The 13,006-nt window shown below is 45.7% G+C and overlaps 1 protein-coding gene across 2 annotated transcripts in view; it reads left to right on the top strand.

The window, feature by feature from the left end:
- Positions 1 to 12,480, top strand: part of Slc28a1 (solute carrier family 28 member 1) — a 46,466-nt gene extending 33,986 nt beyond the window's left edge. Inside the window, exons 11-17 of one of the 2 annotated variants that reach the window (XM_040275562.2) lie at positions 3,455 to 3,585; positions 4,858 to 5,026; positions 5,144 to 5,341; positions 9,897 to 9,978; positions 11,272 to 11,370; positions 11,460 to 11,571; positions 11,841 to 12,480. In XM_040275562.2, the coding sequence (XP_040131496.1) occupies positions 3,455 to 3,585; positions 4,858 to 5,026; positions 5,144 to 5,341; positions 9,897 to 9,978; positions 11,272 to 11,370; positions 11,460 to 11,571; positions 11,841 to 11,913 (864 nt within the window). In that variant the 3' untranslated portion in view covers positions 11,914 to 12,480. The remainder of the gene's footprint in view (positions 1 to 3,454; positions 3,586 to 4,857; positions 5,027 to 5,143; positions 5,342 to 9,896; positions 9,979 to 11,271; positions 11,371 to 11,459; positions 11,572 to 11,840) is intronic. The other variant, XM_078051139.1, reaches the window with a different exon arrangement.
- The last annotated feature ends 526 nt before the right edge of the window (positions 12,481 to 13,006 follow it).

The following is a 13,006-nucleotide window of genomic DNA, read 5'->3' as shown; positions in this document are numbered from 1 at the left end:
TTGATCTTTCCTCCAAGCTACCAGTTTCTTAAGACCTTTCTCTTTATGGCTCAACTTCTAACTCCCTTTTCCTCACCCTTCCTATGGCCCATATCTGGATAGTTCCAGACCCACAAGGTCCAACACAATGGCCACTAGCCACACATGGCTATTGAGCACCTGAAATAAGGTTAATCCGAAATGAGATGTGCTGCAAAACCTATCACAGAAAAAAATATAAGATATTTTATTAATAAGTTGGTGCTGATTACATGGTGGAAAGAACATATTTGGATATATATATATTGTGTTAATTAAAACATTATTAAAATTGAATTTCAACTATTTCTTTTTACTTTTTAAAATGTAGCTCCTAGAAAATGTGAAATTATGGATGTGCTTCCCTTTATATTTGTATTGGACAATGCTGGTCTAGGCTTTCTCCCATGGTCCCCAGCTCCAAGGGGTCACTCAAAGGAATTATTTCAATTGTGACCTCCACATATGGCTCCGTCTTCACTGTTTTCCCCAAGCCTCTGGAGTAGGCACCAGCTTTCTGTGCTGACGCCTAGAAACTCACATCTCTACTCTGGCTCAGAGGCCACCCTGAGCGAGATGTGTACCTCCAGCCCTGAAAACAGGCTGGCCAGTGACATGAATTAGTTGTCCACTCAAGTTCCTCAATGAGTTGTGCAAGAGTGGCTGCCTCAGAGACAGGGTCTGTGAGCTACTGCTTAGTTTCCACATCTGCAAAAGAGCAGACCTACTGGCCACCTCCCAGCAGGATAAGATTAAAGGCAATAATAGGCAGAAAACGCTTAAGAGCATGGTGTTAAAGAAGTAGTAGTTCTTTTCCTGACATATTGGAGTCAGAAATCTGTCCCACATGGCCCATTTTATGGTTTGTACTGGGTTTATTTCCTTTCTCAGTAAAAATCTTTTCGAAAATTGAAGCCGAGTGTTCTTATCCTCTCTCTCTCTCCATGGGACTTTGTGGGTAGAGAGTGGAGGTCGTTGGGCAGGGGAAGGCCTAGGATGCTGGGAAAGAGGAAATGGATTCCTGAGCTGGTGCCTGGGAGGCAAGGCTGGGGGACAGCATGACCCTGCAGAGTGGCTGGCAGTGGAGGGCCACACATGGGCTGAGCCAGCACCCAAGTTGACTGACTGTACAAGACTCAGCCCTTTCTATGAAGAGCAGGGGATGACCAGCTGTGGTCACAACCAGCCCACTTAAAGGACAGAGTCCAGCAATATGACAACGGCAGAGTGTGTGCCTGCTGGGAATCAAGTTTATAAGCCAGATGTAATCTCTAAACTGGAGGAAAAGGCAATGTCATGTCTGGCAGAAGGGAAAGCCCATGACAGATATAACACTGTCCCCCTGGAGGCAGGCAGCCCAGGAGGAAGCAAGTGAAGTCCCCTGCCCCCAGGTAGGCTTTATCCTCTGAGTTTCCAAGTACCTGGCCTGAGGAGGTGTCAGGGCTGCTGCTGGTTCTTGTTTGTGTTTCAAGGGGTGTCTGCACTTCATTGAAAAGAAACCACTGGGGTTTAGAAAAAGAAGGCACAGCCTGTGTATCAGAGCCTGAGATGGTCTCCAGCCCTGGTTCCTCATCTGCACTTCCTGTACTTCCCTTAGATGATGATAAGCTGTCCCAACATTTCTTCTGTACTCTGCTTTTATTAGCAGAGCATATGTCTTCAACTCACCTCCCTACTTCTTTTCCTTTTTTAAAAAATTTAAAAACTGAGATTGGCAGCTACTTGGGAGGTTGAAACATGAGGATCACAAATTCAAGACCAAATAAAATATAAAAAGGGCTAGAGATGTAGCTCAGTGGTAAAGTGCCCTGGGTTCAATCCCTAGTACCAAAAAACAAAAACAAAATCCAAAACAACAGCTGTCCACAGAGGCTCGTGCCTGAAATCCCAGCAGTGAGGGAGGCTGAGTCAGGAGGATCACGAGTTCAAAGCAAGGCACTAAACTCAGTGAGACCCTGTCTCAAAAAAAAAAAAATACAAAATAGGGCTGGGGATGTGACTCAGTGGTCGAGTGCCCTGGGTTTAATCTCTAGTACCCACCCCACTGCAAAAAAAATCCAAAACAACAGTGATTTAAAAAAAACAAACAAACATGCTATTGGCTTAATGTAAACTTAAAGGAGAAAAAGACTATTTTGCTGTTCTGAGTATTGTAAAGATGTCAAAATGCACCAAGAAGAGAAAAATGACTCCTCGCCCCACTTGCCAGCCAGGGGAAATTTTGGAGTATTTCTGACCTTTTTTTTATGACTTTTTTTTTTTTTTTTTTTAGCGCAACAAAATTGAGAGCAAGATAGAGAGATTTCCCATCTATCTCCTGCCTTCACCCTTGCATATTCTCTTTGTCACCAACATCTGCTCTTCTTTTTATGCATAGTTTTGGAGTTGTCTTTCTCCCATGGTTGTGGTTCTGCTCTATGTGCAGTTTTGTGGGCATTTCCCCGTGTCATCAGGAAACCTTGTAACTGTGGTTTGTGATGGCAGCCTGACTGTGTTTAGCCATTCTTCCAATGTTAGATGTTTGAGTCGCTTCTAGTTTTACCATTTGAAAACAACAGGTTGGGGTGGGGGAAAGTGCCTCATCTATCTCTGTGGACGAGAACAGGGAAAGCAAAGGGTTTGGGACCACAGTGAGGATAAAGCTTCTGGAAGGGAAAACTCTAGGAGCTGATGCTTCACCATCTTGCTGGGGAGGGCTTTTACAGGGTGGCTCCCAGAGGCAGACCCAGGACCACAGATGGCTCTTAGAGGAGGCAGATTTTTTAACAGTTCCCTAACTGCAAGAGAGGGTGTGATGAGCCGCCCTGAAGTGGTGAGTTCCCCATTATAGTAAGTAGTCAAAGATGGATCCAATTCAGGGATTATAATCCCACACGGAACATAACCTATGACAAGGTTGAATTGGGTGACATCTTTGATCTGTCTCAACTCTCAGGTTCTGGAGCTTTGTTTGAACCATCACAAACCCTTTAGTTAATGGAAATCTCAGCTCATGGGCATGAGGGGTTAAAGAGAGACAGTCTTGAAAGGAAGGAAGAACCTTGAACCTGAAGCCAAAAGATATGATGAGTTTTAATTCTTTTATAGGTAGGGAAACTGAGGCCCCAAAGGATTAAATATGGTTTGCCCTCAGTTTCCCTAACTATAAAATGTGGGTAACAAACCTTCCCTTTCCCCACCTATAAATGGGGGGGTAACAATACTTGCCAGGCCCAGTTTACAGAAGTACTGGGAGGAAATATGTGGGCTTTTACCCGTAGCCTGTGACCCTCTATACATAAAAGGTATAATTATTAGTACAATGACAATGGCAATGAGGACATTAATGACAATGAGGATATACCAGTGGGACGAAGTACACATTTCCCCTGCTGCCCTGGGTCACTCTCCTTGGCAGTGGCCCTTTCCTTTAACTGTCCTCTCTCTCATCTTGCAGATCGATCCTGCGTCATTAGTTGCTGCCTCTGTGATGGCTGCCCCTTGTGCCTTGGCCCTCTCCAAGCTGATGTACCCAGAGGTGGAGGAGTCCAAGTTCAAGAGTAAGGAAGGAGTGAAACTGAGCCACGGGTGAGAGCAGCAAGGGGGCTGGCAGAGAGGGCGGTGGTGCCCGGGACCCAGAGCAGAGGTGGAGGGCAACAGCACGTGTTCTCTCTGCCTATTACTGGCTTCCTGAGGCTAGGACCACCTCTGCGGTCACTGCTCTGATGGTGGCTTCACTTGCTAAATAGACTCCAGTTCTCACGTCTTACAACAGACTGGTCAAAGCCTGTGGGTGGGGCCCGGCTCCCAGGGGTGGGGCCCGGTCCCTGGAGGTGTAACCTGATGTGGGAGGGCCCTAGAAAGGCTCCAGGCCATGTTCCCTGTGTGCAGAGCTCTGACCACCAGGTGGCACCACGTACTGATATAAAAGCCAACTTGATGTCAGTGACTACTAACATGTCATCACCATGTCTTAAAAACTTTTAATGGGGGGGGGGGCCTGCGGGGGCAGGGGGTGTGTCGGAGGACCTCCTGAGTGCTAAGCAAATGCTCCATTCCTGAGCTACACCCCCAGCCCATATTAATCCTTTTAAAATATTGGAAAGATCCAGACGCCATGGTGCATGCCTGTAATTCCCGCAACTCGGGAGATTGAGGTGGAAGGATCCCCAGTTCGAGTCCTTGCCTCAAATAAAAAGGACTTGGGGTGCAGCTCAGTGGTAAAGGGTCCCTGGGTTCAGTCCCCAGTACCAAAAATAAACAAACAATAAAATAAGATTAAAAATAAAATAAAGATATTGAAAGGGTACCACTTTGGATTAATATGCTTGAGATCACAATGGTTAGCCCAACCTCAAACCTCCTTGAAGCTCTATAGCAGCACTCTCCTACGGAAATAGACTGCTAGCTATGGGGGTCTATCGCTTTACATTCTCTAGTCACTGTCTTGAAAACAGTAAAAAGAAACTGGTGATTTTAATAAAATATTTTACTTAGCCAAATGCATCTAAAATATTGCCATTTCATCATATATTCAGTGTAAAAAGTACTAAGGATATTTTGCATTTTTTAAAATATGAAATCCTCAAAAATCTATATATTTTACACTTAAAACAGAACTCAATTTGGACCAGCTTCCTTTCAAGTGGTCACAAGCCATATGGGGCTAATGGCTGCTGCCATGGACAGTGCAGTGCTAGAAATGTGGGTCTTATCCCAGTGCTGGCTCCTTCCTTTGGGTCTCAGAGAAAGTAAGGATTCTCTGATTCTGAAACACCGCGTCCAAGGTTCCTCCTGGAACTTCTAGGATGGGGACCCTTGTTGGTGGGCAATCATGATCACTCTTCATCCCAATAACAGAGAGGCCCAAAACCTCGTGGAAGCAGCCAGCAGTGGGGCTGCCATCTCAGTGAAGATGATTGCCAACATCGCCTCCAACCTGATTGCGTTTCTGTCTGTGCTGGCCTTTGTCAATGCTGCCCTCTCCTGGCTGGGAGACATGGTGGAGATCCAAGGGCTCAGCTTCCAGGTGGGGTTCTCGGATGTGGAGGGGAAGATCCTGGGGTTGGGGCTGGTGGGTGGTGACCCAGCAAAGCCCAGGCTTTGCCCTCAGTCCTAATCAGTCTTCTTGCTCTTGTACCCTCAGCTCATCTGCTCCTACATCTTGAGGCCTATGGCTTTCTTGATGGGCGTTGCCTGGGAGGACTGCCCAGTGGTGGCTGAGCTGCTAGGAATCAAGCTGTTTCTGAATGAGTTTGTGGCATATCAGGAACTGTCCCAGTACAAGCAGCGCCGCCTGGCAGGGGTCGAGGAGTGGGTTGGTGCAAAGAAGCAATGGATCTCTGTGAGTATCTTGGTCCCACACAGTTGCTCCTGAGGGACAACCCCTCCACCACACACACACACACAAAGCTACTTTCCTGGCTACCTGGCTGAGACACACTGTGGCGATATTTAACCACCCATGTTATTTATTGTCCTGGGAGACAGGACAGCATCAGGCTTATTGCCATCTTCCTCAAGACCTCTCAGGAGGCTGCGGTGCTGGAGAAGAGCATTGTTTGAAGTATTCCTGCTCTAGGTGGGCCACCATTGGCTGTGGCATTCGGCTAGCCATTGCAACACCTGTCTTCTGTTGGAAAACAGGAGTCTAATACTCTCACTGTCTACCCCAAAGAAATACATATGAATGTCCAGTGGGCTACATACATGAGTGTGCCGGGTGACCTCCCACCATGGTCCCTGTTAATATATTGGATGCAGTTTAGGGATTGGCTCTTTCTGTGAAATTTTATTTTAAGAACTATAAGATGCTATAAAAATTAACCCTTTAAAAAAAACACTAACTCTAGTAACATTGAGAAAGAAAAAATTGCCAGATGTGGTGGTGGTGCATACTTGTAATCCCAGCAATTTTGGAGGCTGAGAAAAGAGGATGGCAAGTTCGAGGCCAGCCTGGGGAACTTATCCAGACCCTGTCTCAAAATTAAAAATTAAAAAGGGTTGGAGATGTAGCTCAGTGGTAGAACACCCCTGGATTATTCAATCCCCAGTACCACAAACACACACACACACACAGACACGAATGCAAAAATTACCTATAATCTCATCATACTAAAACTATAGTTATTGTTTATCCATTTTATTCTACTCTTTTAAAGAGAATTTACATAATCTCTACTAAAGCATCCATACTATATTGTAGTGTGCTGGGTGACCTCCCACCACGGTCCCTGTTAATATACTGGATTTTCTTCCTTCCTTCTTTTCTTCCTTCTTTCCTTCCTTCCTTTCTCCCTTTCTTCTATTCTTTGCTTACTATTATGAAATTAGCATCATTTCTTTAAAATGTGGTGGTGCGGGCTGGGGATGTGGCTCAAGCAGTAGCGCGCTCGCCTGGCATGTGTGTGGCCCAGGGTCGATCCTCAGCACCACATACAAAGATGTTGTGCCCGCCGAAAACTAAAAAAAAAAAAAAAATCTCTCTTTCTCTCTCTCTCTTAAAAGAAAAAGAAAAAATGTGGTGGTGCCAGGAACCTAGTACCAGCTAAGCATGAGCTTTACCACTGAGCTACACTACAACATTGTAGTTGGACACAATACATTTGTTTTATTTATTTATTTTTATGTGGTGCTGAGGATTGAAACCAGGGCCTTGCATGTGCAAGGTGAGCGCTCTACTCCTGAGCCACAGCCCCAGCCCCCGACATGATTTTTGAATCGTGTATCCTCACGAATTTAACCAATTTCCCGCTGTTGGGCCATTCAGATGAATTCCATTACTTGGCTGTACATGCCATACAGTGTGGAAGTGAATCTTTGTGTATAGTACTGTTCCCACCTTTTTGGTCATTTCCGCAGGAGCTTTCCCAGATGTGGGCTGGTTGAATCACATGGCATGAGTCCTCCTGTGGTTGCTCCCAGTAATTTTCCCAAAGGGTTGGAACAACTGAAATTGCCACCAGCTGTGCCGGTGAGCATTTATCTCACCACATGCTGAATAGCACTAGGGAGTTTCTACTTAGAAACAAGTTTTGCTACTTTAATGGGCAAATAGTAGCTCATTGTTTTATTTTTCATTCTTGGGTGACTGAGAAATTTTAGTAAGAAATTTTTCTTAACTTCAATTATTTTTAAGTCTCTCCCCACCCCACCCTCACTCACCACACTTGGGACTACACCCAGGAGTGCTCTACCACTGAACTACATCCCAGCCCTTTTTATTTATTTTTATTTATTTATTTATTTTGTTTTGAGACAGGGTATCAACTCAGTTACCCAAACTGGCCTAGAACTTGTGATCCTCCAGCCTCCTGAGTAGCTGAGATTATAGGCATTATGCTTCCAGTAGCCCAGCTTCCAACTACAACTTAAAATTTAAGTTGTAAATGAATATGTTTTTTAGGTTTTTTTTTTTTAAGTGTATGAAGTAACAGCATGTTTCCCCTCACTCCTTGTCCTTACTTTGATCTCACCACACCTCAGAGGTAATCAAGTGTCTGATTCTTCATGATTTTTTTTTTTTTATTTTGTAGGAGGTACCGGGGATTGAACTCAGGTGCACTGAGCCACTGAGCCATATCCCCAGCCCTATTTGTATTTGTATTTAGAGACAGGGTCTCACTGAGTTGCTTGGCGCCTCGATAAATTGCTGAGGCTGGTCTGGATTTAGGATCTTCCTGTCTCAGCCTCCTGAGCCACTGGGATTACAGGCTTGCACCACCGTGCCTGGCCCTGTGCTCAGCTTTTTAATGAATCTTATTCTTTCATCAAGTATTTGTGGAGATCATTTAGGTGCGAGGCACTCTGCTAGGCAAAAAGGATAAAAAGGGGATTTAAACAACCATGACTCCTGGTCTCATATCTCTCTTATTGAGAGACACAGGCAAAACACAGTAAAGCAGAGTAATGAAAGATTACCACAATTTGTGGTAAATTTTATAAAGGAAAAACAAGTAAAAACAGGGAGGGGGGTTCTCTTGGCTGAACTGGTTGGAGAAAGTCTCCTTGAGGTGTATGTAACATTTAGGCCAAGACTTGAAGGGAAGAATATTCTAGACAAATGAAGAGGCATATGCAAAGGCCCTGAGATTGAAAGCACATAATATGCTCAGCGAACTGAGGGTAGTACAGCTAGAGAATATTGTGAGAGTATGGCTCAGGGAGTATAGGAAGTCACTGAAGACTTGACCTTTTACATCTTAAGAAAGTCATATGAGCTGGGCATGGTGTTGCATACCTATAATTTCCAGCCATTCAGGAGGCTGAGGCAGGAGGATCACAAACTCAAGGTCAGCCTCAGTAACTTAGCAAGACCCTGTCTCAAAATAAAAATAAAAAGGACTGGGATGTAGCTCAGTGGTAAAATGCTGGTTCACACTCTCAGTATTAAAAAAAAGAAGAAGAAGGTTGTTTAGCTGGTCTATAAAGCACCATTGTATGTGAGCAAGCAGGAATAAGATATTTTTTCAATTAATATTTGCATAAACTTTTAAAATTAGAGCATTATAATTATACATAATATTTGAGTTCATTTTAACAAACTAATACATGCAAGGAATTTGATTTCAATCCCCATTTCCCCATTTTCCCTCCCCTCATCCCTCCCCCATTCTCTCTACTCTATTTCCTTCACTCCTTTATTTATCTAGTTTTGATGCATACATTAGTTATGTTATAATGAAATTAACTCTTTTCATATTTCCTGTCTATATTTTTCCTTGTTTCTTCTTTCTTTTCCCCTTCATTTTCTATATAGGGATTTGTTTTCTCAACATAGATTTTTACACCAAATCTTTTCCTTTGTGATTTCTCCTATTATTTCTGTAATTTATATGCTAAAATGATATCTGGTAAGTATCAAATCCCTGGAACAAGGCAAGAAAGTCATTAAGACAATGAATTTTTCTAGTTATAACTGAGTTCAAATTCTGACAAAGTCACCTTCTTGCTGTGTGAACTTCTTACTGAACCTGAGTCTCAGTTTGGTCCTCTCCAAAATGAGTGTAATACTTGTAACTTGTAACTATAATTATTATTATCCTAAATTTTCTATCATTCTACATTTAAAATATTTGTCTTCTTCTATGATCTGAAGGGAATTTTATATATAGTGTGAGATATGGATCTAAACCAGTTTTTCCCCCAAATTGTTCCATTTTGGGCCTTAATGCTTCTTTCTGGAAAATTAAAAAAAAAAAAAACACTTCAGAACAAAACAGAAGCACTACCTTGTTTAATTGCCCACTCAATGCCTGGTATTTCCCATATATCATAATATAATCCTTATCATAGTCCTGAAGCTTCAAGAAGCTGCTGACGGGGCTGGGGATGTGGCTCAAGGGGCTGGGGATGTGGCTCAAAGCGCTTGCCTGGCATGCGTGTGGCCTGGGTTCGAACCTCAGCACCACATACAAAGAAAGATGTTGTGTCCGCCAATAACTAAAAAATAAATAAATAGATATTAAAATTAAAAAAAAAAAAGAAGAAGCTGCTGACCTGCCCATGGGTGGGGACAAGCCTGAAAGCCAGGCTGGACGCCCGGTGCCTTACTCTTTCCAGTGGGGCCCACTGGGGGGGGGGGCGGGGGGCCCTTCTCCAAGCGCCCCCTCTGGCCAGAGTGAGAGACTGAAGCAGGCTGAATCACACCCCAAAAGGCTGGTATTTAAGAACAGGGGGTTGAAGATGAGAGGAGCGAGGGCAGCTATGTCGTTGAAGTGGCAGAATTCCAGCTGACTTAGATGTGGGAGAGCAAGGCCAGGGGAAGGGGCAGCACAGAGGGTTCAGAAGTCAAGGGCACATGGGAAGTGGGTAAAAACAAAGCCAGAGCCAGGGCAGCGTCAGAGTGCTCTTGTCCCAACTGAGGGCAGCCCGTCCTCACACACCGTCTGTATTTTCAGGACAGAGCAGAAATTCTCACGACCTACGCCCTCTGTGGATTCGCCAACTTCACCTCTATTGGGATCATGCTGGGAGGCCTGAGTGAGTCCTGTGGGGACCCCCATCCCACCCGGCCCCAGCATCTGAGGGAGTCAGGAACCTGAACTCAGTGGGGACTCAGGCCTCAGTTGTCCCATTTGTCTAAGGCAGGAGCCTGAACAAGATGGCCGTGGGGCTCAGCGGCCCAGTCCTAGAGTTCCATGATTTCTCTGCTGCAGGGGATGGCCCCTCTCCAGGTCCTCCTTCAGGAAGCCTCAGGGCTTAGTCCCACAGTTGAAAGGGGTGATGAAGTGAGTGAGCAGAGAGTGAGTTGGGGACATAAATAAAGGAAGGACATTTCCCACCCCTTCTGTTTCCCATTTCCTACTTCCCCCAATGTGAGTTCTCAGGGGCAATGTGAGTGCTTCCGCAAATGTGTTTTCTCCCTTTTCCCCTCCACATCCCAACAGTAGAGAGGAAGTTTCCACACTGTTCTCAGCTTTTTGCAGGGGTGGGTGGTTGTACTAGAACTTGAACCACGGAGCCACATCCCCCAGCCCTTTTTATTTTGAAGTTGCTGAGGCTGAGGGCTGGGACTATAGCTCAGTTGGTAGAATGCTTGCTTCACGTGCACAAGGCCTCTGGGGGCAATCCCCAGCACCACACTCTCTCTCTTTCACACACACACACACACACACACACACACACACACACACATACACACATACACACACACAAGTTGCTGAGGCTGGCCTCCAACTTTTGATCCTCCCACCTCAGCCTCTTGAGTTGTTGGGATTACAGGCATGTGCCACCACAGCTGGCTGTTCTTAGCTTTTCAACAATAACATCCTCTTTTTGCAGCCACCCTGTGGTACAATCAGCCTGTGTGTGTGTGTGTGTGTGTGTGTGTGTGTATGTGATTGTTTCTATAGTGCTGGGGATCAAACCCAGAGCCTTGTATGTGCTAGGCAAGCACTCTACCATGAGCCTACACCCCCAGCCCTAATCAACCCATTTTACAGAGCAGGAAACTGGATCTCTGAGAGTAAAATAACAGCCCAATTCATTCAACTAACAAGTGTCTGAGCCTATATTTAGTCCCAGGTCTGCCAGATTTGATAGTTAAATTCTTTTTCTGCTTCTGCCACTGATGATGTGTGGAGGGGGACTGGATCATATCCTAGGGGGCAGGAGCCAGGCCTTAGAGGACTCCCAAACTCGGGTGACCTGGCAGGGACAACATCTGTCCTCTGACCATGCAGAAGAGGAGAATCAGCAGATGAGCCATACCACAATCTGTGGTCGGAGAGGCACATGGAATCCCTGGCCCTGAGCACTCTTGTCCCCTTGCAGCCTCCCTGGTCCCCCAGCGGAAGAGTGACTTCTCTCAGGTTGTGCTCCGTGCGCTCTTCACGGGAGCCTGCGTGTCCCTGGTGAATGCCTGCGTGGCAGGTGAGTTCAGGCCAGTGGGCTTGGGACTTGGAGCCCTAATCTTCTAGCTGGCCCCTGAGCTGTGCCCACCAGTGGCTTTCCCTCCACAGGAATCCTGTATGTGCCCAGGGGGGCTGAGGTTGACTGTGTGTCCCTCCTGAATAGCACCCTCAGCAGCAGCAGTTTTGAGGTGTACAAATGCTGCCTCAAGGCCTTCCAAAAGTAAGATCCTGGGCCATGGGGGGAGTGGAGGAGCAAAGTGTGAAGGAGCATACAGCACCCAAGTGCCTGGATGCCTTTGGCACAGGGAGGTGGGATAGAAAATGTCCTGGCTATAGCTGATGTGGCATGGGGAGGAGGAAGGGAAGACTTGAGGACCAAATCTGGGGAGGAAGTGTGGACCAGAGATGCACAGTGACTTTCCCAGGGTGCACAACCTGGCCTGCAGAGGTGGGCCTGGAGCTCACACTGTACCTTTGTTTTCTTTTCAGCACCAGTCTGGAGTTCAGCCCAGTGGCGCTGGACAACTGCTGTCGATTTTACAACCACACAATCTGTACATAGCGGGGACAAAACATCCTTGGGGCCGTTCTTCCCAGGAAGCATCAGTCCTCACCCTTCCCATTCTAGGAAGCCACAGGGCTAGACCTGCCTCTGTCCCACAATTGGGAGGGTGACAGAGCAAGTGGCAAGTGAGTGGGGACATAAGAAAATGGAGGATACCTCCTACTCCTGATCTCCTTTCCACTCCTGTTTCCTAGCTTCCCAAACTTGAGTTCTCAGAGTCACCTCTGCCTTCTCCTCTCTCGCCTCTACATCTAACAGCACTATGGACCTCTCTATTGCTCTCTCCTTGGGGTCTCTAGTGTACACCTTCCCTTGTATTATCACAAGTGTGTCACACCCAAAGCCTCCTTCTCTCCCCTCTTCCCTCCCTGAGTGCCGGACTGTCTTTGTGTCGTCTTCTGCTAGAAGTTGTCTTCTGGAGACCCTTCCTCTTCTTTCAGAATCCCACACTCCCTTCCCCATGGCATTTCCCAAATTGGTGTCCTGTGGAACATTGTCCCTTGGGGCAGTCAGAGGATTTCAGGATCCACCAGGTTTGGAAATAAAGTTAGATAGGGTTGGGGGTTTTGTTGTTTGTTTGTTTGTTTGTTTTTTACTGTGGACTTGTCCCCAATTCATAGGGATATTATATGTTTTCCAAACTTATTTTATCATAAGAATTTTTTTTTGGTACTGGGGATTAAATCCAGGGGTACTTTACCCCAGCCTTTTATTTGTTGTTGTTGTTGTTGCTGTTTTGAGACAGGTTGCTGAGGCTAGCCTTGAACTTGTGATCCTCCTGTCTCAGCCTCCCAAGTAGCTGGGATTTTAGGCATGCAATACAGTGCCCAGCGCATAAAAACTTTTTTGATGAGAGCATCTCCTGTTTGAAGTTTCATGGAATACATCTGGGGAAATATTGGTTAATGCTCAAACTACTTTACCTTCTTGACTAGTAAATGTTTACAAAGCCCTTTGTGCCAGGCACTGTTCTTGGTGTTTTATATGTTTTAATTCAATTCTTAGAGTAATCCTATGAGATTGATACTACTGTCAGCCCAAGTTGAAGAATCAGAGTCCCAAGAGGTTAAGTAACTTGCCCAGAGTGATG

This window comes from Ictidomys tridecemlineatus, chromosome 5 (genome assembly GCF_052094955.1).
Source record: "Ictidomys tridecemlineatus isolate mIctTri1 chromosome 5, mIctTri1.hap1, whole genome shotgun sequence".
NCBI lineage: Eukaryota > Metazoa > Chordata > Mammalia > Rodentia > Sciuridae > Ictidomys > Ictidomys tridecemlineatus.
The sequence above is the reverse complement of the archived record's forward strand: the minus strand, read 5'-3'. Positions and strand labels throughout refer to the sequence as shown.